Below are 27,327 nucleotides of genomic sequence, written 5' to 3' on the forward strand. Positions count from 1 at the left end.
TGAAATAGACACTATAGTTGAAACTTGCACATCTCTCTGTAGAGGTAGTATTTCATGTTACCTCAAAGCAATATTTCAAGATCAGGTTGCATTCTTAAAATATAGATCCATACACTTAATGTTCAATAAAATATTTCGTTTTGCGGCTGTTCTGCGAAGAACTTTTGTGCAACTTAAGGCACATAAAATATGACAAGCTTTGCATAATTGCAATGTTGATAAGCTGTGCATTAGCCATCTGAGTGACTTGAATTGGACTTGAAATGCATGCACCATTTAAGAGTTCATTATAGACAGATGATGATGGTTTGAAGGATTGCTCGGGAGACTGGTAACACTAAGTGATTGCAATCTGAATGTGAGCTGCATATAGATTACATTGCAAGAAAGGTTTACTGAAAAAGCATATTTCTGTTGTCAAACAAATTTTCTCGACAGGGACATTCTTAAATGGTGCACTTATTATTTACTGCAACACCATGTGAATTGAGATATTAAGAATGGTAATGTCAGACACAGTTCCATGAGACGAGCACTTTTGCTTTAGATTGTTCAGTACTGCAATGCAATAATACAATCTCAGCGTTATCATGAACATGTCTATTGTGTACCACCCTGGAGCCACCCTTTAACTTTATTTGCTTTTAAACAAGCTGATGGATACCGCTCTCAAAAAAAGGGTAGTGCATCAACAAACTGTATCTGCCCCACACTCCAGATCTGTCAGCACCATTATATCTGAGAGGTGCATAGATTTATTTTTTTTACTTCTTATGAAGGTTATGCCAAGGTGAGAACAGTGTTATTAGTCCTGCAATTGCGATGATAACAGAAAAGCCTAGGTGATAGCAGTTAGAACCATCAGTAATCTGCACAAATCAGATACCTACAGCGGAGAAATATTGAGACCTGCGTCCCTGAAACTAGGTTTCCAGGACAAAACCTCCATCATGCCCAGAGGAGTGGACCTTTTTTCAGCATCAGTCCTCATGAATATTTCCTGCCTGATGTTCTTCAAGATTGAAGGCAGAAATAATGCAGAAGTGTACTTGTTAGGGATCAAAAGAAGATAAGGATCAGCAATTGCTCTGTAGAGGGTACCCAGTAATGTTTGCATGTTGCGTGACTTCGAGGTCCTTCTGCATATTGATACAGCCGGCTGGGATTTCATTACCAAGGACTCCACCCTACAAAATGCTTGAATCCCCTGATGGATCTTGATGCTGTAAACACCTAATCTCACAAAACCTATATCACATCAAGGCTTAGCACGCAGTGGCATAAAAGCTGTACCCTGACGCATTCAGCTGGATATCATGGAGGCTCGCAGACCTCCGTCTTTCTCGGTCAATTTGACTTCCTTGTAAAACTTAGTGGGCTGTGTCCGTAGAGGTCACATCATCAAGGTTGAGTAATATTTTCTCTTACCTATGAGGATAGAAGGAAATTGATATCACAGAGGATATAAGAAGGTGCTTTATTTCTGATATTTATCAAATTGATTGATGCTTAAGCAATTCAAGATTCAATTTAAATCTGCATGTAACAAAGTCTAAGAATTACAAAGTTCAAGATTATGAACATGCAGTTTGTTAGCAGCCAACAGTGTTATATTAAGATTTCTCAATCTACACCCTTCAAACTTCCTGCCCAATGTAGTCTTTTGGCATCTTCTGTAATCACTGATTAGAAACAACACTTACATGTTTAATGATTGTTCTTGATGTCACAGTTATGTAGACATAAAAACAGCCATATTTGCTAAGTGTCCATCATTCCATAGAAATCATTACAACATGTAGTAAAATCACTCGATGATCATAAGATGCACTGAAATTAGTGTTGTAAGATTCATTCTGATGATGTATTATGCACATTCTCAACTCTTGCTTTACTTTTACCCATAACATTTTTAATGCTCTGTTTGCTTAAAGGACTCAGTAGCTGTGAACGACATAGTGGGACAGCTTGGAGTATCTCTTAATCCTGACATCTTATGCCATATTTCCTTCTCAAGTGTGCTCTATCTTAGAAGCTGACATTTGTTATTGGAAAAGCAATCTAAATGGAAATGCAGAGGGAAGTGGATCTTCTCAGAGATTAATGTCATATTAGTTAACCAATATTTCACAATTCCTTCACAGCTTTACTGCAATTTCATTAAGCTGGGTGTCAATGTTCATTGACTTGGAAAGGAATGTACCATAAGTCTGTTTTATTGTTTTTATCACTCATTTAACGCAGTAGGGAGTGGATTTAAGGCAGCACTTGTTTCATGGCTTGCTTTAAAGACTTAAGGGAGACACAGATTCAAGCAATGTACTCACCTTTTCAAGGTCTGTGGACTAGTTAAGGTCCTTCATGTTGTAGATGTATCATAGAAGTACATAGAATATCTACTTACACATGTACAGGATCTTGTGCTTTGCAGCACACTCTCTGGATCTGTTCTTAATTTTCAAGTCAATTCTAAATACATGCAGCTCAATATTAATCTTATGTAATACGCCTGTTCACCTTTAGGCTTAGAAATGAATATTTCTTCTTAAAAGGCCTTTTTTTAATCAACACTTTTATGTGTTACCAGCTTTCAACTTCTAGCAAAGCTTGTATTTTTTAGTAGTTGTAACATGTTATAAGCCACAATGTCCTTGTTTTTTTTCCCTTTCCTTTGGGGTGGTTCAAATCCCATGGAAACTGGGTTTAAGTGATATGACTAGCAGTGGTATTTTCAGAACCGTTTTTTCAAACAGCAAGTCTGATATAGTGGACAGGGGCCCAAATTAATTTTTGGGAATAGGTGCACTGGTGCACCCAACCAAAAAAATTAGGTGCACAGAAAGAATTTTGGGTGCACCACACAGAATGAAGTTGAATGTCAGCAAAACATAATTACAAGTACAAATTTTAATACATCAAATATTAAGTACAACAAAAGGCCTTTTCTGATACTTACTTTTCAAGAATATTCTGTATACAATTAGTAGTACCTTTACCCTATAGCATATGAAAATATCTGGGTGCACTGGTGCACCCAGAGTCAAAAATTATGTGCACAGCTCCAATTTTGGGTGCACACAGGTGCCCATGCACCCAGTATTTCGAGCCCTGGTGGATGATTTTTTTTCATTTTGGTGATGTTGGCAAACTGCATTTTTTGTTAAATGGTGGAAATGACTCTTTTCCGTTAGACAATTGTACATGTTCCTACACTGGACACACTTCAGCACGTAGAAATGAGCAGAGGAATATTGTACAAAGATTGATCCAACCAGACCTTGGATTTCCCTTATCTTTCTGACCAGTTATGAAGAGCCTCCAGGGTACAATTGTGCCTTTCGTTGTGCAGGTTTACGAGATCTTCAGCAGGCGATATCCCAGTGCTGGCTTTATAATTTGCCTGTAATTTTACAGTTGGGCAAGCTGGAGTATTTTACGATGGTAGGAATGTGATAAAATCACAGCATACTAAAATACCAAAGGGTCCTGGAATTTACCATCTACAGTGCCGAGAGTATTTTTTACTTTCGTATAGTACCTTCAAGGTCGACTGAGGTTATAACGACTACCCGATGCAGGGCACATTACGAGAGTTGATGGTGGGGCCGAAAAGTCATTATCGAGTATCCAATAACACTTGGATTCACCATCTGCTGTGGTATCTGTTCTGCTAGCTTGGCAAAGTGGCAACGTTACACTGTGGCACGAAAGCTTTATTGAAAGGTTGTAGCTACTTACAAGGCAACCCTAAACATTATAAGGAAAGGCTGTAATACGGAAGCTTACATTGTTAGCTAGTTAAAATATGTCGCACATTTTTTTATTGCCAGCTGTGAAGATAGGAACAAGAAGGACAAGAAGACAGGAAATGTTGCTGCAAAAATGCCGGTATTTGCCTGGGTAATCTATAAGGCTGTAACTGCTGATAACAGATGTGGAATAAAATATACATGATCAGAACCTTCACAAGAGAAAGCCATGTGTAAATCAGGGATAAGGGCAAATTACAGGTTCAGGTACCACAGCTAATTATATCGTCACAGTCGATTGTAATCCAGCAGCATGTGTTTCAGCCCAGGAATGAGGAAACCAGGCACATGTACAGTAGACAGTACTGGTGGCTGCAACGTGACTGATAGACTATTGTTTACTGTGTTTCACCCCAGTGTGGGGGAATGGAAAATATTTTGCACTGTGTAGGTTTCGTCTGTCTTTTCTGTCAAACAATACTATATCATCTTAAGTCCGTAACCAGAGATTGGACCAAATATAGTAAAATCGAAGAATGGTTGAAGAGCAATTTGCATAAGCCCCATTTTTTAAATCTCTAAAAGCAAGGAAAATGATTTTAGTCAGTGAAATGTCAGACGATTTTACACAACTGCAAAATACTAGTAGTGAATGCCACTCAAGCCAGCAGCAACACAGATTTCAGAACCTCAGCCAGGACCTTTCTTTTAATACCATGACTAATACCAGTTTTCACATCTGCAGCCAATTGCAGTTTTCTGCGCAACAATCAATAGCAGTTTCAGTGTCACAGCCAACATAACAATATTTCAAATTATCAAATACTCCTTCACTCACTACAGTTTCTATGTTAGTGATCAGGTTCAGAATATCGTCTTATGACTTTGTAGAGCATAAAAAGTCCTTAAGTTACAAATTCCCATTTCAACCTCAGAAAAAAAAGCTTACAAATGTCTTCAGTATGTGAAAACAGATGATTATCAGATCTCTCTCAAGCATTCAGCGAGATAACTAGTTCTGTTCCTATCAGGGATAGTTATGGCAGAGGACCTGGCCCCATCTCCGCCTCATTGTCATCACCAGAATGTAATTATCTCTTTTCCATGTACGGAGCTCTCTGGAGGATTCCTCTTGCGCGCTTCCATACGGATGATTCTGCCGCCAGATTGAAGTTTGGTCTGAACTCCTAATTTGCTTTTCGAGGCAACAAGTTTATTGGAAGCGTAAATGTCTGGCATCTGCAAACTGGATGATATCATTGATGCTGTACTGTGTTATAAGTATCTGTACACTCATGATAATACAAATCAGTAATATTGCCAAATACTTCAAAACTCTTAATGGCTGCAACAAATGCTTAAATGTACCCATCTCCTATACAGATAAAGGGATATGATGCTATTACATGTACATGTACCTACACAAAGTGCAAAGCATGGCGCTGTCAAGAGCATCAGATAATAAGGGGTCCCATGATGTTTGAGTGTGTCATCATTGTCAAAAATTCTATTGTCTTCTCTATACTTCCAGAACTACAGTCATGAAATGGAACGTCCCATAACTTAAACTTCAAGTCCTCGCCAAGGGAAAAATACTATGATTGGAGATAAGGACAGGGTTAAGATTACATTTGTTGAGGCATTACTGAACTGAAATCCTGTGGGAAGTAAGAAAAATCACTTCTTTTCTTCTCCCAAGGAGAAAATACCCCTTACTTGCCCCGTACAAAGGAGCAGAGGGGATTTATAGATAACATTTCTATGATACATTTGAGGCAGAAATATGTATGTCTGCTACTTTGCTTTTATCAGTGGAGCCATAAGTAGTCTGCTCACTCTGGGGCAAATGGAGATAGAAATGAGCAAGCCATCACAGATTTTTCCTTGTATCGTGGACCCCTGGGTATTTAGACGTAGCTATAGCTTTTACCGGAAAATGGTAGCATGGAGTAGCTTTCACAAATCATTGGTGTAATCCTATGTAACATATAGCCTTATAATAGGCCATGCAGTGACTCATTCCATACATAACATTCTTAGCCACAAGACACCATTGAGGTACTGTACATGTAAAGTTTTCAAGACAAAACAAGACTTAAAGACAGGAGAATTCAATATATCATATGTACCCATTAGTAGCTCTGCAATGTTTAACAGGTGACTAAAACGGTCTCCTCACTACTGTAGATCTTCAATGTCTTGCCTATTTTTAGTCCTAAAAGCAATCACTTCCATGGAGATTAGTGTAGCAGAGACGTTAGAATTGACGAAGAGATATTCCATGTGATTGTGTGTGCAGAGCTTTAGCTTAAGTGCTCTGTTCCAGAATGACGCTAAGGTATAACCAAATCATGGCAAGCTTTTCCCTCATATAAATCCTTTTACCGGTACTCTATCTGTACTAGTGGTGGCTGCACTTGAGAGCTCAGACTCATTTTAGAAGTGGTGGAAGTAAATGTCAAAGAGTGTTTCTGAGATTTTGACAAGATTAGTTGGATTTTATTGCTCAAAGTACAAAATATAATGTACTAGCGGAAGCTATGGAAATATAACTAAAAGATAGAAGCACATGCATGCATATATGCATAATATTGAGAATGGAGGTTATGATATGTGATTGGGAGGGGGGCTTTCACCATTGGAAAGTAATACAGGTGTAGCAGCTGAAAGTTTAATGGTGGTGATCTTTCAAATAATTACTTTTCAGTTTTCTTACTCCTTTTTTCCAAATCATCAATTGCTATTATTTTATTGCACATATTTTTCTGTGTCACAAGTTTGAAGATACCTAAAATTCTAATAAATAGTGTAGATTGACCTTTCCAACACGTCTTCCAGTATTAGTTACTTAAAGACTTTCAAGATGATTCCAACTTTTAAGCCTACTTTGTACACTTCTGTTTCAAATTCATCAGTTATAATAAAGCTTCATATTGTACTTTCTAGGCTCAATTTTTCTATGTGATTAGCAAATTCTACACCTATTTTTTGAACTACAAGATGTACATAAACTTGTTCTTCGCATGACACTCATTAGCATTCAACTGCGCTCGCAGCTACGTTCATACTGTCCTTGAGGACGTAGCTTTCATCTTGACACCAGCGAGTATTTTCATGGCTGCTGCATATTGCCTGAGGACATATCTCTTAGTATTTGTCTTCTTTTGTCCCATGAGAAAGCTGTGCTGAGTTTCCATGGCTCATTAGAATAGAAAAGAAGTCATATGAAACAAAAAGTAAGCCATGGGGAAGTAAACCAACGTTGTTGAATATTTTTTGTTACCTCCACACAGGAGGTTATGCTTTTAGGGGTCTCAGTTGGTTTGTAGACTGAATGACTCTAGCAGTTATGAATGCATTTTAGCTGATTGAAATTCCCCTATTGTTGCATACAATGTATATCTTTCATGCCTTCCCATGTTTCTCTGTTATGGAATCCCAATAAGTCAGATTCATGCATGTATGGATGTCCAAAGTGGTAGGTGACAGGCATTGAGCAGCAAAGGAATTCTGTTCACATGGATCATGTGAGTGGCAAAGCCTAGCACTGAGTGAGATATACATGTACATGCATGTGCCCACCCATACATATGCAACACTCACAGATATAACATATGCTCAGAATGTCCCACATTCACCTAGTGGTAGGCATAGCTGCTGATGGAATGGTGACCTATAATAATGGGACACACACCTACACAGGCAATAAACAAGCTCCGCACCAAGTCTGTCCTTCCAATATTGCATTAAATCCCCTGCCAAGTTTCCTAACTGTGTTGAAAGACCTCATGACGTAGCGGCTGTAAAAACAGAGTGCACAGTCTGTTAATGTGATTGTTGCACCATCGCGAGTATCGTCGGAGACGGCAGCCAGATAGCTGTGGTCGTAAAAACCATAACTGGTAATCCCGAGCAGAGCCCAGGAGGAAATGTCGGTAATGGGAGTCTGTTGAGATGAGACCCTCGTTCTTGCGTCATATAGATGTGATACTGGTGCCTCACACCCACGCATAGGGTGGGAAACAATTGGTCTGAGAAAGCACCCATTGGTGAATCGTTACCTACAATTTCATGTATCCTACATTAGTAACCTCCATTAACATCAATCTGCCAGGTTTTATAAATCCATCACTTTGAAAAACAGTGGGTTTGAGAGATCTCAAGTGTAGGATCCCCAGGTATGTAGTTTAGATATACAGAAGTGCATTATACTGGGAGACGTTCGGTCGGAGATCTGTGTGAATTTATCTTTTCAGGGTGGTGGAATTGTGTACCCTGGTTGAATTACTTAGTAGGTGTTACATGTACAAATTATATATGTTATGGAGTCTTCTTTGAAAGGCAGAAGAATATCCAGGTGCACAATTTTTGAGCCCTGGACCTGTCTATTTGTGAAATTCAAAAATATTATCAGATTGATTTTTCATGAATTTGTTACATAGGTGTATGCCGAGACTGTGGGATATGTTGGCCATGTAATTTTGCATAAATAACCCTCCTATGCTCTGTTGTGTGAAGTAACATTGTTAGGATGAGGGTGGTAAAGCCTATTCTAAAGCCGATAAGCCGGCATAATTCAAGAAAAATTGTCAGCACTACATCAGTGGGGTTTGGATCAAAGAACTAGATGCAATGTGTTTAAATGTGCAGTGCTTCTGCCAGGTGTAGGTCTGCTATAACTAGTCTGTAAGCCTCTCCCACACAAACAAGGAACAGATCAGGTCTTTCATGGCTGTGTCCCTTAAGATGTTTTCCTAGATGTTTTCTTTTTGGTGTTGTGACATCTTTCAAGAAGATACCATCACCAGATACCCGACTCAGCATCTCAGCATTCTTGTACCATGCACACCATGCCTTAAGGAAGATTTATGTCTTTTTCTCAGATCTGAAAGATGGAAAGTGGAGATATTTTTGCCAACTTAGTAAAGTCTTATGGGAATTCTTAATGATTTTCTTAAAGTTTTCTTTTCTGAAAGCCCGCTGCATAAGTGTATGGGTTCATCTTATCACCTCATCTACTGTCTCCAGCCAGAAACTTGATTCAGCGCGTATTGAAATGAGATCGACCTTCTAATGGATGAAGGAGGTCATATGACAGAGGGAAACCTACGGCTACTGATCCTGGTAATCTCACTTTTCATATCAGCTGTCGCCTCAAATCCCACTCCTATGTCACAGCCCTGACAACTTGATTCCCCCTCCCTCAAGTTGTTATCTACTTATTCTTGCAGAAATGACATGGGTCAGTTGTTTCCACTAGGATAAGACTTTCTCAGGGGGTTTTATTCAGAAAGTTAGCGGAGGAGAGAGAATCTGGTAATGAAAAATATGGCTTGACATGGGAATTTGGTCTAGAAATTTTGCTGGCAAAGCGCATTAGTTTCAAGGACTTGCAAACTATCCAGCAATTGTTGCTGTCCCTGGTGCTGAAACCATGATGCTTGTATTAGTTTCATCCAAAAGATTTTAACAGGAGTTTCTTTTTAATCATGGAGTTAACACAGTCCTTTCTTTTATTGTATATTGTTAGATTTGTGTTGCTATTGACCAAAACAGTTTTCAAGAAACTTTGAAGAAAGAAACTTTCAAGAAAGATTGTTTCCAGCCGGTATGTGCACTGTAGATAAAATGTTTGATATTTTCTGATGCTTCTACCTTCTTAATGAGTTAGAATATGATGACGATGGTTCTACCCAAGTAAATTGCATTTCTTTCCTGCAGCTGTATGTACAAAGTTACAAACTTTAAAGGTGACACTGTGAGTTTTTTATCTTGCGGGATTGACAGGCCTGGCAAATGGTCGAGAAAAGACTGATAAGCAAATCAGACAGGAGCCGCTATGTCTCTGTCCGTCCCTGTTAAATTAGACCAACATTCCCAATCAGTAACCCCCTGATTAACACTACCGCCTATCACTTTTTTGTGGCTGACATACATGTATTTTGTTCTTGGAAAATACCTATTAATCCCATGTTTTTTTTTTAATGTGGTGATAAGGATAACTTGTAATAGCGTCTTAAGGTCATTGACTTACAAATGAGTGTTATCTTAGGTTGTATATCTAAATATCACTCACAATTTCCCCCTTTTTTCTCCACAAGGTCTCTGATAAAAATTAATTCATAATTTGTTGGGCTTTTGCCATCATTTAAGAAAAAAAACTTTGATGTAATTTAGACTATATCTGTAAGATTACAATGATGATTATAGTATATTGAGGTAAGAAAAGCTAGCATCAGGCAATTCTAGTGTGTCTCCGGGTGTTTATGGAGTAGCTTCGCCTGAAAACGCCCTAGTTTTATTGATTTTTCAATCTTTACAAGAAGCAATCAGATGTTAGGGTAGCTGGGATAGTGTATGTACTGACCAATAATATTAATAATGGAGTGCTTTGGGACAGTTGGTTGGCTAATCTTGCAAACGTAAATGTGCAATAACAATTCAAATCACCCTTAGATCTAACCCACTGAACAATCAATGACCCATTTTCTTAGCGATATATAGCATTTTACTCAGCCTTTTAGAGTACCACAATTGTTAGGTAATAGACGCCAATCTTTCAGAAATAAATCAATATTAGCACAATAACATAATATCAGATTTGCACATTCGAGTCATTGCTCAGGCTTAATAGGAGGACAATACATCTCTTTTCATTTCTCATGTTACTACAATACTGGTATACAGGCCAGGTGCTTGGGGACTCAAGGATTTTACTTGCTGTGGTACAATACACAATAAAGTCAATTCAGATCTCAGGTTTAGTGATGTAATTTGACTCTTTGTTAGAATGAGGTTCAAAGCAAGCTTGTATCTATGGGTTAGGCCAAGACAAGACATGTTACTTATTATTCCGGATCAGTTGTGTACTAGTAGTATAGTTTGTAGATACAGTGAAGTTAAGAAAGCAGCTAAGTACTGTATAGCAATTAAAAACTGTGCTTGCAAAGCTGCTTGCAAAGCGCATTGCTAATTAAAAATGCAATTAATCACTTTTAGACTGCAGTCCTACTTTTGTTGTAAGCAATTTCTTGGATAAAGTCAGTGAGTCGATGGATATTACAGCTTTGCTGCACTAAGTATAGCCGATAGCCCATATATATTTTCCTCCCAGGGCATAAACTAATGGCTGAAGTGACAGGTGGTAGATATGCAGACTATGTTCATTCCTGATGTCCTGCCTTGGGAATTGCAGCAAAATTGCTGTTTGATACACCCTACTCCTATTCACAACAGAGGCCTACGAAATGTACATATAGAGCCTTTTAGAGGCACCAATAAGGACAAAGTAGCCGTCCAGCCTGGGGCTGTAAAACTTCCTGCTCTATGATTGATATGTATTGACAGACCAATTTGCTGGGATGGTTTGTAAGTAGATCCAAATTTGCATTGATCTTGGATGTTCAACTTCTACTTATGGTATCATTACATTAGTAAACACTGATTCATTCTAGAGGGATGAAGACTCTAGCCACAAACCTCTAAATGGATACCTGTGTGTTGAGCCTAGCGCCTGCTTCAACCTTTTATGCTCCAGCTTATTTCAATTCCTGGCAGGTGCTGGAGCAGGAGACTCGAGGATTGGATTACTGCGATGTGTTTGATATATATTTCACCTTCACCATTGTATAATTAAGCAAAGTAATACCTGGTGTTAGGGCTCTACTAATAGCTTCAAAATTGTCATTCCTGATAAATACTGCAATAGACTGCACCGATCCTGTCACTTTGATTTGTGCCTTTAAGTGTGTCTGCAAATTAAGGCGGGGTTGTTTTCACAGCTTGGTGAATATTGGTGCTTAAGTGCGTACGGTTGCATTGAGATTTGCTTCAGGAAGACACTCCGGTCCAACACGGCTGTAGCAAATGATCAGGGATTGTTGGAGAGCTTTTTCCAACCGAGGTAATGGAGGGTGAAAGCTATTTCGTTGATATCGGGATTGAGAAAATGCCTTCTGAGAGGTCCCTGATCCCTTTTTATAGCATTAAACATGTCTGATTGTATCTTTGTTGTGTATTAATGAGTACGTAACATGTGACATGTAGGGGTGTCAGTAATTCCACTCTAATCGGTACTGCAAGATTTACTGTCAGGTTTGATTGATGGTACTGGAACGTTGGGCATTCATTATGACTAGTCAGGCATTGATGTCTGTGGTGATGTACACAGCTTTACTAGGAGCTGGGAAATTAGGCACTCTTCAGATTGACAACCTGGTGTGATGTAGGGCTTCACAGATTTTCATCAGAAGTGTTGAACATCCCCTTTTGGCAGTTCATTTGTTCCTTTGGAGAAAATGTACATAAGCCTGTTTCAAAAGGACTCATAAGTCACTACTCCAGCAGAATGCACTTTCTGCTTGCTTCTAGATTGTATTTCAGGACATTTGCAAAGAAAACTGTAGTACATACTTTTACATCTGCCTTTTTCATTTGGACTTTTTACCAAATTGTTCCACTAAAGCATGATTGTACAATAAGAAGACCACAAGTGTTGATAATGATCATTTGAACCATGGTGCATTGGCTGTATGTAACTCTGATTAATTCCAGATTGGAAAAGAGTAAGGGTAAGACTAGCTTGAAAACCATCAGTTGAAGTACTTTTTGTCAACAACCAGCCTTCACCTTGCCTTTTACTGTTCAGTGGAAAAGTAGAGTGTGAGTGTAAGTCTTGAAAATTTGAATCCAGGGATGAACTCCACTAAATCCAGGAATACACTTTTCCACAAGCCCTTGTGGTTCAGCTATGAAAGATACAATACAAATAGGCCACCTGTAGCCATTGTAATTAGCCTAGGTTCTGCCATCTGTCCTTCATCCCAGTACAAGAAACAGTGTTCTATAGCAGAAGCTGAGGCAGCATCTCACTGAGGAGGACACAAATCGCCTCAAGCTCTTTAGCCTAATGTGTGGCACTTGAGCAATACTGACTACACATTATCTTATCAAACAGCAATCAGTGCCTAGGAATTTGCCAGTGATGGGGTGTTGCCGCTTGCTAGGGATGTTGTAATCAGGTTGTGCATGGTGCAGCGACTCTGGAATGACTCCCGCATTGGCTGTATCAATCTGGTTAAGAGGCAATTTGCGGACAGTGCCGGGTGTCTGGTTGGGAGATTTGGTACGTGATGAGGCCGGAGCTGCTGCCAGTAAGCTGACCTAACCCAGGGCTGATGAAACCTGAGGCTGGGACCATTAATCATGCCCAACTTTTTACAACTTTCCAGTACGTCATATCAAGCAGCACAGCGTAAAATGCTCGATTTGGGGTGGGAAAAACTATAGGAGACAGGTCCACAAATCAATTATCAACACAACTAACACTGCACGTAATATTTCCAACTATGGTTGATGATCTTTAAAAGAATGATTTAGTCATTATTTATTGATATAGTTGGGTATGACAGGTCATTCAGTATAATGTAACCAGCTGCTGCTGTGCCGTGTTCCTGCAAAGCTGGTGTGTTACACCGAATGGCAATTATACCAGCTATATAGATATAGATTCAGATACAGAAGCAAAACATTCTAAGTCAACAGAGTTAGAAAATGAAGAACACAATTGTATTAAAATCTTGGAAGCCTAGGCAACGCATGTATTTTAAGTTGATATGAATGTATTAAAGTGACATCAGATAACTGGCACGTCTTGGGATGAAATTGTATCTATTTTTTTAGGTTTACGACCTTAACTTGTCAACAGACCAACTAACTGATGCTGTAGGGCCCCTCAAGCCAGTAGTTAAGTGCCTTTACACGCCTCATTTAACTGTGGGCACTTTGCAGTAAAATTTTAATCATTTCTTCTGGCATTTCAAATCTACCTGCCTTGGTATCATACAATGATTTTAGTTTTATTCTCAAAAATATGAATGATCTTAACCAAATTTGTTTGGTAGTTTAAAAGTCGTTGATGAATCTCACATGAATTATATTAATCATAAAAGAGACTTCTAGCAGGGATACGGCTGTCCTGTAGGAAGCTGCACTGCAATTGCTGCATTTGTCTTCCTGAGGTAAAATACTGTAGTAAAAATACTCCAAATCCACCTTCCGTCCCTTTTAGATACTTAAGTACTAATTTTGGTGATTTAAAAAAAATACAAACTGGGAAAATTATAGATATAGAAGTATACTGATGCTATTCAATTTTAGTCTTGCAATGTTTTAACCCTCAATGTTTTTTGCTTGAATAACATAAGTAACAAGAGTTTGGAGACCTGATATCACCATGAAATATTCTAATCATGTAAATGACTTCAACATTTGCATAATCTATGCTTGGTCATGTACGCCTTTAACTAACTTACAGATGTCGCAATATTGACAGTCTAATCATTTATCACTGCGATCAATTACGTGGCCTTTGTATTAATTATGCAAATTAGTAGTCTATTTCCATATTTGGTATCTGTTAGAGTTGGTTGGTTAGTAATGAGGTTACATTGTAGTTGTCTGCCATACAATCTTCCTCTCTGCCTTGTCGCTTCATTTTTTTTTCTGAGAGAATTAGAGATTGAGAACCAACCAATTAAATTGGTATGCTGATAATGACTTATGCCGGTTACCAGAGGAATATCTTGTGCACAGGGGCAAAGTGAAGCACAAGGCCATGTTCACTGTAGTGAAAGCTTAGTGCACTAAGCCTAAGGGTGTGTGTGTAGGTCAAATCCCTTGTGGCCGTGTCATTTGAAAGCCACATTGTACATGCCATAACTGTCTGTTCAATGTCACTGGTGGAGAAAAACATGACTTCAAATACATTACTGTTGTGACAGTGGGATAAATGTATGGTGACTGGCATGAAGTTTCTTTTTTGTTACGGTATACATGATCTTAAGATAGATTTTGCAAAGCTATTTCTCTGTGTTTGTTTTGTATAAACCTAAGATTTGGTTTAGAAGCAGACTTCTATACAACAGAAGGAAAAGTTTTTCTCTGCTGGTCAAGAAAAAAAGGTACTAAGTTAATGATGTTTCTGAAGGTTTCTTCCCATGGGTGGGCAAAGTAATGACCACTAGTGAAGATTTGTTCCCCTCTAGCGAGCCAGTAGATCATTTGTCTTTCCTAAAGCTTTAGTTAATTGCTTTTTGGCTGCTTGGGGAAGGTCAAAATTTCCATATCAGGATGGAGATCAACTCAAAATAACTTCCCACGCTCTTTTGATGTGTAGTATACCTCGATTTCCAATGTACATGAACACACAGACTTTAAAAACATTGTATGAGGGGATAGTTTTATGTGAAGTTAAAGTCAAGATTTCTTGAGCTTTTAGTTGCTTATACAGTACATATTTTGAATCCAATGCAAATGCAATTCCAGGCATAATGATGCTGTCCATAGTGCTAAAGGTGCAGCTATTGTGAAATACTCTTCTATCATTTCAAATCTACCTGTTTACATCTGCCATGCTCCTTAAATCTCACTTTAACTACACACAATCCTTTCTTCCTCCTTTAATTGTTTGTTAATCTTGCTAAAACTTAAATGTTTAGTCCTTAGATCAGCCTCACAGCTTGGATGAGCCCTGGTAAACATGTCAGTAATCCGCTCACCGCCAGGTAATGTACTGTTGGAACCCCTGCTGGTTCGACCTGGGAGGTCTACGCCTGCAGGATGTTAGAAATGCTGCTATATGAAATATTCATGGTGACCCCACCCTTCCTTGGTGCTCAGGCAGAGGAATTGGCATGGTGGAAAAAGCTTGTCAGATGAAACAGAGACAGGCAAGTTTCCAAGGTTGCCCAACTAGCCATAACTTGCCTAACTTGCCAAACTACCTAACATTGTGTAGGACTTGAAAGCGCAAGAAAGTTTGAAATATGTGGCATTTCCTGTGGCTGAAGGGAAAAGAGATTGAATGGACGCTCCGTATCTGGTGAAGCATGTACACTTGTAACGCCTAATGAGATATATTGAATCTTGTCTATTCTAAGTCGGGCCTGCACCTGAAGGCTGATGATGTGTTGTGACCCCAGCAACACATTGCCTCCTCGGACCAGAGGTCATTCTTATGCACTAATCACCAGTGAAGGTCAAGGAGGTCACATCATGCCTGGCGGAACGCTCACCAAGAGGTGAATATGGGTGGAGGCACTATGAAATCAACCTTGACAGGTTCTATGACCTCTAATTAGGGGAGGAAGGAGAATTGATTCAGCTGAGGGATATTCGCTTGAGAGGAGGGACAGAGGGGCATCCCAAATGTAAATGTCCATCACAAATCGATTTCTGCACATTCCAAGCGCATTTGGTGAATTTCATATGTCCCAGCAATTTTCTTCACCATGTACATTGAACCATCCACAGAGCAGCCAGCTGAAAAGAATATTAGGTGGATATTCTTCTGGCAAGTGCGTCTCTGACAGAATGAGTGATGATTGAAGTTGTAAATCAAAGGTTCTTGTCACATTGTGTACTATTAGTTAGAATTTCTTAATGGAAAATGTAAGTACCTTCTTAGTACCTACATGTATCATGACTGTGATTTGACGTTATGGAGACTATATTGTACATCTATACATGAAAAGCTAACTGCCATTATTAGCTTCCACAAAGCTAAACCTTTACAATGACATCCATATAGGTAACATTATTCATTGTCTCATTGTGCCAGATAGGCTGAATCAGATGTACCTTGTATTTCTGTCTGAATGTTGGGTTAACTTCACAACTTTAAACTGACCTTTAGACTTGTGATATATGTACAGGACACCACACACAGCTACACCCCCCACCCCCTTCCCAGGCAGGATTGGTAAAAACCTTGCGCAGGGATCAGTCTTCTCTCTGTAACTTGAGTATGTTGCTCGCACAAGGAGAGCTGTGTCTTGACCTTGGCCATCGCTGTCCAATTTTCCAGTGAGCGGACTCTTGGAAGGGTTGTTTATCAGATCTCACGGGAAACCATTTATTTTCTATCAAGTCTGATAGGAGAACTTTGTCACAATATGGGCAAATGTGTTGATTTGTGTCTTTCTACTTTATAAACCACCACAGCAATTTGTACTAATACTTGCAATGCATGCGAACTGCCTTCAATATGCTATGCACTCACCACTTGATTCAATAGCTACATGTAAGTACAAAGTGCATATACAGCTTACGGATAAAGCCCATGTGCATACATGTATGTAATGCTTGGTAAAAGTACTGGTAATTGGAAAGTGCATTACTGAAATATTTTTATAGAATATCACCAGAGAAATTATACCAAAGGAATAACATTGACGTCAATCACATATATGCTGAAATGTATGTTTAGTGACTATGTTAATAGAGTTTAGGTTTATTGGCAATGAGGAAAGCCAGATGTGGTAATTATGGGGACTGGAGCAGGGCCACGTGATCCGATCTCACGTCATGGTGGGGTGTGGGAGGTGGGCCTAATGTGCTGAAGTGGATTCTGCTGCTCATTGATGAGATGATATTGTCAGTCCTTGTGGCCTGCAGATGCCCTTCATGGTTTAGAGTGATAATTAGCAACCAGCACATTATAGGGCACAGGCTGAAGGACCGTAATAACATGGAAGCTCTTTGGGGGGGTTTCTCAACATCAGTTTTGGGTTTGGTGATAACTGCATATAAACCCAAGGCTTTAAAAAGGTTTGTTGCATATAGAAGAAATGTACAGTCTGTTTTTCATACATAATGCTACACTCATCTTACCTCATCAGATACAGATATTACTGATATGTTGTATCATAAGAACCCCATGAATACCCTCTGGAAGGCAATTTCTGTGATTTTCAAAGGTTATTACTCAGAGAAAATATTCAGAGATGCAGCAGGGGGGGCTGGGGAAGGGATCGAGGGGACTATGTCGTCAGTATGGACCCAAGTTCAAGCAGCACTGGTATGCCGATGGAGGAAATGTCCAAGGAGAAAAAGCGGGAGACCAGCTTCATGCAGAGGCAAAGTTGGAGCAGGAACATGCAGCTAAGGACATGCATTCTATTGTTAGAAATAACCCTGATTACAAGGGCACGAAGGACAATCCCTACCAGGCTAGCGGGTCAAATTCTGTATTTTATGATAGACCAGAAAAGGTATATTTTGATGAAAGAGAGAGTAAGAGATATGGGTTAAGGAAGGCAGCCGATAGACAGAGAAACCAGTGTCTGGAACTGAAGGCAATGACATCAGGGAGGGATGTAACATTGTGTGACAGAACAATTACCACAAGCGACAAGGAGGGAGCATCAAATGACAGGGCAATTAATATGGGGTATTTTGATGTGGCTGTCAGTACCAGGGACAAAGGAGGCATGTCATACAAGGGGAGAGCTAGTGTAGATCCATGTAGAGACAGGACATATATGTCTATCAGCACTGGAAACTTGGATGTGATGTTTAGTACATTAGACAGCAGTGGAACAGGGTATGACAGAATTGTTAGCTCGAGACGTGAGGATGAAATGTCATACGATAGGGCTATTAGCTCAGGAGATGTGGATGGCAGATTTTTTGTCAGGACACGCAGCGAAGGAGATGGGAATGAGACTTCATATCATCACACTGTCAAAACAGAAGACAGGAATGCAGTGTTGAGAAAAATAGCTTCCAACAAAAGGGATGAAATGTTGCATGGAAGGATGATTGGTACAGGGGATAAAGACAGGATGGTATACCAGAGATCTAGACCTGTCAATGACGTGAACAGGGATGAAATGTTGCATGGAAGGATGATTGGTACAGGGGATAAAGACGGGATGGTATACCAGAGATCTAGACCTGTCAATGATGTGAACAGGGATGAAATGTCGCATGGAAGGATGATTGGTACAGAGGATAAAGATGGGATGGTATACCAGAGATCTACATGTAGACCTGTCAATGACGTGAACAGGGATGAAATGTTGCATGGAAGGATGATTGGTACAGAGGATAAAGATGGGATAGTATACCAGAGATCCAGACCTGTCAATGACGTGAATGGGAGTCAGCAAAAAAAGCACATCGGCAGATGTAGGAGCAGCAGTCCAAGGATACGAGACATGGGTGAATTAAAAAGAAAAGTGCATGTAAGTATTGGCATCATGTGACAATTGTAAGTTAAAAGAAGTTGAAGCAAATACTAAAAATTTGTGTAGAACGATACTAGCATTTTTACTTAACTATTGATATGCATAGCAACATCAAGCAGATGTCTACCCATATGAAGTTTTACATTCAATGTAGCTTTTGAAGATATGAACTAGATTGACTAGGTATACCAGGAAATATTGTTGGCTTTTACCTCCACTGAAAATTAGAGACTGCTGAAGTTTTATCCAAAGCCCATGTATTTTTCCTTAAAGTGTTTATGACACCAAAATACAGCATCTTCTTATTATCTGTAATAGAAATAGTATCATTCAATGAATATAAACAAATACAGACCCTTCTGATGTTATGTAACATTGAACCATAAGAGACTATACTTCCAGCTTTTGATTTTTCTCTGATCTACCCACCAGTTAATGACATTAATCAGTGACTTAACTCTTCCGATGACGTCACAAAAACACGGCAGCCGGTTCGGAACCTTGCACCATGGCTTGTGAAAAACATCATTTGACGAGCAAACAGTGCTCAATTATAGTTATTACATTCAATTAAAATATATCATAATATTTAGCTTATTTGCTTTTCAAAAGAACGTTCTTTCTGAGCCGCAGTGCAAAGTTCCAAACCAGCTGCCATGGTCAATGTGATGTCATTGGAAGAGTAAAGTCACATTAATGTAATTACCTGGTGGGAAGAATCAAAAGCTGGAGGTATGATGTTTTGATGGTTCGAGGTTCAATAACGTCTGAAGGGTGTGTATTTTGTGCAAATGCCTATGATATTAAACAATATTATTCTGGATTATGTAATTTCCGGAAATTTTTTATTCTGACATCATTGGTGTCTTATACACTTTAAGTACTCTTCTAAAAGTATATAAAAGGACCATTCAGGCACAGTATTCCAACTATATATGGTTAAAACTTACTAATAGGTTAAAACTACTTGTATGTCACGGGTTACACATATGAGTTATGAAGTTGTTGTAATGTGTGCAGCTGGCCCTTAGAGGCAATTTACAGTTATTCGATCAGGCTAAGTGAAATATCCATCAACGTATCTGCAGCAAAGCAAAGACCATTGGTGTTTGCGGAGGTCACTCTTTTATATCATAGACCGTCATGTTGTATGCCTTCAGTAGGGTATCCAACCATCAGAATTGTTTGTAAGAGGCTCTTTTACTGGGATGCACCATGGACTGTCTAATGACATACGATGAAAAGTGGCTAGACTTAAGTTACAGTATCACAATTTTACTGAATACATTCAGGAAAGACACATTTCCTTCAATTTCTGGGTATTAGTCAGACTGTCTGCAATATTGCTAGCATGTTTGTAGCACATTTGCTCTGCCAGATCATGGTAGTTTTTAATTTTCTTATTATCATGGAAGCAGCTCTGCTTTACTGGCACTCTGTGATTTCTAAAGGTCTCTTCTGGTACTAAAGATACCTGGATTTATAACTAAAGTATCCTGCTATTTTTCTGAAACATGAAGGAGTTCCAGCTCGGCCTCCTTTCACAGAGCATGAAAACGGGAATATTTCCTCTGTGCAAAGTTCTCCATATCAGTAGGATTAAGGCTGAATTGGGTGCTTCAGTAAAGGTCAACTGCACCAGTCACTCTGCTGGGTGTGGAATAAACATGAGGTTTTATCTCATCCACAGCCAAATGCCAGTCTAACACATTTTTCAGAAGGGCAGATTTTCCACTTTCATTGCCACTTTTCATAACGAATTAGGCTTGCTGCCAGTTGGGTAATCCCCAGGAAATTCGGTGTCTCCTGCATGTCTGGAAGGTGTAATCACAAAAGTTCGCCTGCAGGCATCAGTAGTGCTGGGTCTGGTACACGTACTTTAGGTCTCAACACTGCCACCAGTGAATCCCAAATCAATGAAGTATGGTCTCCAGTAAATCCAAGATATACAACTTCTACTGACTGTGTCTCCAGAAGGTTGAAGGTGGCCACCAGCTCAGCAATCCACAAGAATCCTCCTGTCTCATTCATGTCCATTAGTAACAGCAGTTTTAATCACAGTGACAGATTCGTCTGGACATTCAGGTCAAAGTAGCTCTATCACTGACCTTCAGCTCAACAAATCATGCAACTGCATCTCCTGCAACTCCCAAGTTTACGACACCTTTCAGAATCACATCCAGAGTCTGCAGCAGGTTAAAGGTGACTGCTGGCTAAGTACTCCACAGCCTCATACAAGTACATGTCTGGATATCACAGTGTCACACTTGTTCCAATGACAGTCACCTTCAAGTTTGCCTTAAATGTGTTTGCCATATGTATGACCTCCATCAGCTTGATGGAACCTGTATTGCCAGCATGTCTAGCAGCTCCAAGGTTTCCTGCATTCTATCAGTGACCCTGAAGAATTGTATTACGCTGAGTCTCTGCCTGTCTGCAGGCAATAGCTTAGCAAACTGTTCAGCTCAAACCATCTCAAGTTTGTGTCTCTGCTTGCTCAAAGTTTGGCACCGATCCACAAATCAGGAAAGTTTTCATAAGTATTGTAGTCAGTTTTGAAAATCCCTTACATGATGTATGCAGGTTTTTCTCCATATTGTGTGACATACTCATCATTGTTGCCATATGGTAATCTAGATGCTTCTTGTCTGTGACATACCATATATTTGCACATGTATCTATTGTGAAAAAAAACATGTCATCAGCTGGTTATTATAACTCTGTCATGGAAAAGTTTTCTCATAAAGCTTTGATGACAGGAAGTCGTTTCTCTTGTGTTATTACCTGCATTTGTCTACCTGTGCCTGTCAGGATGAATCACCACGTCCTCCGCTCCAGACATTTCGTGGCAATGTTTGCAGAGTCTAATGGGAGAAGAGACCAGTGCCAAGTTGGCACAAGATCAATTCTGCTGTTTGGATGAGCAATAATGGAGTACAAAGCCTTGATATTTCTTCCCAAGTGTTCCTTCCATCATTTAGAAGTTGCAGCAACACCTCTTGTCAATAAAGCACTCTGCCATGCCTTAAGATAAGAGGCAATAGAGATTGTTGTACTTTGTCCCCAACTCTTGACATTTTTACCATTCAGGCTCATCTAAACTATTAAACTAGCAGGCCAATTAGCGATATCAGGACTTTTGTTCTTTCCTCCCTGTGCACCTCAAGAGATATCAGATCAAATTGCCTGCAGCCTTTGATTACATTGAACCAAAGAGACCCATGCCAATCATGAGATACTACAGTCTCATTGACTGCTTGTGTCAGCATCTGTCTTGCCCTGATATTGTCTCAAGATGTCTGATTCCTGAGGGGATGGAATTAGATTCACATTTGCTTTTGTGAGCTGCGAAGCTTGGCAAGCTGTCTTCTGTCCTGGAGGTGTCAGCTAATGACACCAGGGACTACAGATGAAAGAGAAATAAATGTCCATGTTACCGCGGCAGTTTATAGGAGGGTGCCAGAGGGATACAATAGATGGGAGAAAGGGCAGCACTGGACCCACAGGTGCATGATTTATGGTTATGTAGCAAGAAGTGGCTCTGAAGGAAGAACTTATAGCTGGAACTACAGTGTGTTGACTGAAGAAGGTAGACATACAGGGAATTAAATTACCCCAGCAACATTAGTCATTATGCTGCAGTCATGCTTTTGCAAGTTACGCATGTCTAACTCGTTAAAGGCATTGTCAGAATGGAAGATTTCCCTACCTGAAGTTTCTTTGTGGGCAACTTTCCAAACTATAGTCCTTGATGTGGTAAACTGGAATATGTAAGAAAATTTTCATTGCTATGGTAATACTGAGATGAAGGTATACAGTAACAGTTTTTATGTCAGATTTTTTGGGTGATGTTCAGAACATGGCTCTTGTGACCTGTATCTGTATGTGATAGACTGTTGCCCTAGTTCGATTTTCAAATGGTCATGCTCAATTCAATTTCACAGTGCTATAAATGGTCACCTAAAAGGATTAGGTCAAAATACCCCATGGCTAGTAAATTAGGAAAACGTCGAAAGGACATTCAGCTGCACAAGCACTTTTTCAAGAAAAGGTAATCTATCATTGACCACACCAACAACCATTGGGGCTGTCCTCGGTGCTGAAATGTATGTTACAACCTGTTGTGAAACAGCAAATGCATGAGTGGATTGAAGGACATACATAATGTATCACAATTAACTGCTATAGTATATGTTTCTGTATCACTGGGTAAATGTAGCATTTTCATGTCCATGACTCATCCCTCAAATATCAGTTTTTTTTACCACTATGGGGGATCAACATAAGACCTGATGTTATCAAATTCTGCTTACACACTCTCCTGCTAACTCCTGTGTAAGACACAGGCCAGAGAGTCTTCCAATTATTGGTTTCTTAGTATACTGATTGGAGTCCAGTGTTGTAATTACCCAAACATTGTGGGGGGAAATTGGAGGCTCCCTGACCCAGAAATGTCCATGTCAACTCATCAACTCTGGTCAGTGTTTTCTGGAGATAATTGTGGGCTGATGGGCATAAGATTCTAGCTATGAATAACAGTGATGACTAAGCTCTGTGCAAAAGTTCCAGTTCATGAATTGATACACAAGTTTCATTTCCCTTTCCGTAAATTTGCTGTAAGGCTCACCACCTTAGCTTGAAATTCACTCACTGCCTACATCCAGAAAAACTGGTGGAAACAATTGTTAGCTGGTGTTACAGGGAGCATACTGATCATGAGAAAGAAATGAAAGAGTTGATGCTGTCTATCATATTCATCTCATCCCATCCAATCTGATTGTGACGGTCTCACGGGTGACCCATATTTTTTCATGCAATGTCTATAGTGATAGGCAAATGCAGGTTGTACAGTGTAATTGTTTTAGTGAAAAGGGACACACTTGCTGCCTGTTGTCAAGCGGTAGTTATTGCAGACAGTGAGTGAAGGACAGGTTGTGGTTTGTTGGGAAGCTGTGAGGAGACCTGATGGTCTAGTTACTTAATAACTAACCTTGTTATCATCATCATCATCATCATGTCAGGCTGTTTGCCCTTGTACAATGTACAAAGTAAAAGGAATACATTCTGAAGAAAATTTCTGTAGAATCAATGGACTATCATACATTCTACAGACATTGCATTGAAGAAAGCCAAAAACCTTACAAAGTCGGTCTTAATGTGTGCTCCTTTTAAAATCACACTGGTGTAAACCCTCTAATTTTCTTAGGTATAATTTTGTATGGCCCAACATAAGATGGATATAAAAGGCATCTGTCTGAAATGCTGCTGCTCATTTCATTTAAGCCTACAGAGCATGAATATTTCATGACCGAGGTAATTGCTCCCAGGTGAATACAGCTACCAGTCAGGTGCAAAAGTGCATTGTCCAGAACAACCAAAGTACCGGAAAATTAGCTGCACATTCACGGTTGTAAAACTGAACGGTGTTCTTCACATTCATCATGTTATGGTCTGCTGCATGATTTTATTCACTGAGTTGACACATTAGTTTTATAAAACAGTGAAGGTGCCTTTGTTAAAATCAAAATCAATGTTTCATTCAGTTCTTGGAGGTGAATTAGAAAAACATTCTGTATAATTCTAAATACTGTGAAATATCTGTATGCCAATATCTAACTAACCTGTTAATTAGGTCTGTTTATGATATTACAATTTTCAAGGCATCTAATTATTTACAAGTGGTTTGTGCTTTACTTTGATTTTGGAATAAATAGATTGCATGCCAGAATACCTCGAAAGAAAACTGAGATCTAGGCATGGATACTTGATACTTGATAAATGACATTAGTTCTCTCACTGTTCAAGTCAGAAAGCTTTGGTTGCTTGAACATGTGTGTGTTGCTAGGCCAAGGCCTTTGAAGTCACTCATCTTTGTACCCCCTGTGGAGTTTTTCCATATATTAATTATTAGCCAGTGCAAGCAAATGGCTTTCTAAAGAAAAACTAGCTTTCCACTTCAACTCCATTATAAAATAGCCCGCATCAAGTTCCATTACGCAGCAACATGAAGGTGGTTCAGGTTATTGACCTGACAAGTTTGAAATGTTTCAAGTACAATGTAGTTCCATGGGAATTGCTATGCAGGTAATGCGGTTTCGCGGTGAACTATTCAGTGCAAACTTAAAACCACCGCAAAACTTTTTGCCCATCCATGCCATGACTGTAGTGCTACTATTGTTTCATACGCGAACTTAAAACCACTGCGAATACTTAATTTTCACCCTACCGCGAAATAAAAACCATGCGAACTGAAATGCATTTAAAGTAGTTTTGTTCAATTTCAAAGTTTACATTATCCAGGCTTTAGGGCCATACCGGTACTAAAAAAAGCCTCAAAGACAAACCCTGAAGATAAGTTGTCCTTTTCTTGGTACAAACACCACGGCATCAGTAGAAAGCACACACAGACATTTTTTCTTGATATTACATGCATCTCACAATGATTTACAAACAATCACATTGTATCATGGACATTTTAATGTTAAATGAAAGCACAAAAATATAATGTGTATGCTTGGCTGCATATTTGCTTGAACTGAGATGACAATTTGTCTCCTTAATTGTCAGTGGTGTGGTGTCAGGGAGGTGCAGTTCTCAAAGGACTGAGTTTAAAAACAATCATCACTTTTTTTGTTGTTACCATGTAGCTCACTGAATGGACTATGTATGTTGCAAGTAAGGAGAACAAGCTGCTCACCATTTCTTATTCTGTTTCTGCAGCACCACCAACTGACCATCCAGGCCCTGCAAGATGAACTGCGAACCCAGCGAGACCTCAACCAACTCTTCCAGGAGGGGACGGTCAAACCCGGAACATCTTCCTCTCAATCAGACCTGGACTATGAGACCTTGTGGTCAGAAAACGAGCGGAAAAACAAGGAACTGTTCCTTCTACGCAAGACAGTGGAAGAGTTGGAGATACGCATCGAGACCCAGAAACAGACGCTGTCGGCCCGTGATGAGTCCATCAAGAAGCTGTTAGAAATGCTGCAGAGTAAGGGGTTAGCCATGAAGAGCATGGAGGAGGAGAGGGGGGATTATGATCGCGTCAAGAGCAAGATGATTGAAGCGGAGGCCAAAGTGACACACCTGGAGTCCAGTCTGGAGCAGCGTGACAGGGACATCAACAACCTCAAGGAGGTGCGACCTGTTACTTCTTGGGGTTATGCATAGTTAGTCTGGGGAGCTGGATTTTTGTGTAGAAATGCCAGTGGCTGTTATTTCGTCAGACTTGTTTTGTGTATTCTTGGTCCTTCAACCATGACTGGTGTTTCTGACTGTATTTCGCAGGAACTCCTGAAGTATTCGGACAACAGCCATCAACTCCGTTCCCATGGTTCCCACAGTCACCACCACATGCAGCGCAACGGTCAGCAGAACGACCTCCCCAAGGTCACCGCACTGCAGGCCATCATAGAGTCAAAGGTAGGACTTGTTTTAAATGAAGTCACAGAAAAAAGACAGTCAATTTATTTATCTTCTTTGGCTTTGTTCATCATAGAGTACCTTTACCTATCACATTTTGGCAATACCTTAGGGGTGGGGTCTTGTAAAAAGTATTACAAAACTGTGTCCTTTGTACAGCCTCATGAATAAGAATTCTGGAGCATGATGTTTCCACAAAGTGGGAAGGGCTTTTGTTGGTGTGTACAGAGGAAAGGGCCCTCTTGAAACAAGCTGTTACTATTCATATTATGTTTGTGATACATTAGTTGTGTTCAATTGTTGCAGACGATGGTATCCGTTAATCTCAACGATCTGAAAATCTTGCTCCAAATCTGATAAAAAGGCATTCACTTTCAGTACAACATATGTGAAATGTAACACGTTGTATCCACATTGTCTCTAACTAAACAGGAGAAGAAAATCAGCCAGCTTGAGAAGCAGCTGCGTGAGTTTGAGGAGGACTTGATGTCGCTGCGATCCAATGGTGCTGTCAGTTCAGAAGAGCGAGAGGAGGAAGTGAAGCAGCTCGAGGTCTACAAGTCTCACTCCAAGTTCATGAAGAACAAGGTAGGGCTTACTCTCTGCAAAAATATCATTCGAAGACATGTCCCATTATTGTTAAATGTATATTACTTCCAGCAGTTACCTCAGATACCATAATCGGAAGGTGTTCGAGTTGCTCCTTGTTGCCTGTTTATTTGATTTATTGAAAATTTGAAAATAAAATCATTGATGTTAGCTGTGTAGCTCCTGTTGGAATGTTTCGCTGTGTCTGCACCCTGTTTCATACAACACAAGCTCAGGAAAGATTAACAAGAGATAAGTCCTTTTCTCTCCCCAGGAAAATGGCAGGTACACCTCGGATGATAGTAACTCTTCACCGCCATGGGAAAACGCGACCCCTCTGTCCCCTCGGGCAGAGGCCTTCGTGCTGGAAAAGGTACCACTCGGTGATGGTTACTATGGTGATGGTTACTAGGGTGGTGTTGAATTAGTGGTGTGCTGCTGGTCAGGGTGACGGGAACTGTCTCTTGCTGCTTCTGACCCTTATTTTTTTCTATCCGTCATTTCTCAGGCGCCTCTCCTGTAGATGAGCAGCTGTA

General features: G+C 39.8%; 1 protein-coding gene across 14 annotated transcripts in view; it reads left to right on the plus strand.

Annotated features, from left to right (window-relative positions):
• The window catches only part of LOC136435198 (ELKS/Rab6-interacting/CAST family member 1-like), a 66,618-nt gene that overhangs the window by 16,933 nt on the left and 22,358 nt on the right, over positions 1-27,327 (plus strand). For 9 of the 14 annotated variants that reach the window (XM_066428469.1, XM_066428473.1, XM_066428474.1 and 6 more), the window contains exons 2-5: positions 25,499-25,918; positions 26,069-26,203; positions 26,636-26,791; positions 27,066-27,164. In XM_066428469.1, coding sequence (XP_066284566.1) covers positions 25,499-25,918; positions 26,069-26,203; positions 26,636-26,791; positions 27,066-27,164 — 810 coding nt within the window. The remainder of the gene's footprint in view (positions 1-25,498; positions 25,919-26,068; positions 26,204-26,635; positions 26,792-27,065; positions 27,165-27,327) is intronic. The other 5 variants (XM_066428475.1, XM_066428477.1, XM_066428480.1 and 2 more) reach the window with 2 other exon arrangements.

This window comes from Branchiostoma lanceolatum, chromosome 5 (genome assembly GCF_035083965.1).
Source record: "Branchiostoma lanceolatum isolate klBraLanc5 chromosome 5, klBraLanc5.hap2, whole genome shotgun sequence".
NCBI classification, from domain to species: Eukaryota; Metazoa; Chordata; class Leptocardii; order Amphioxiformes; family Branchiostomatidae; genus Branchiostoma; species Branchiostoma lanceolatum.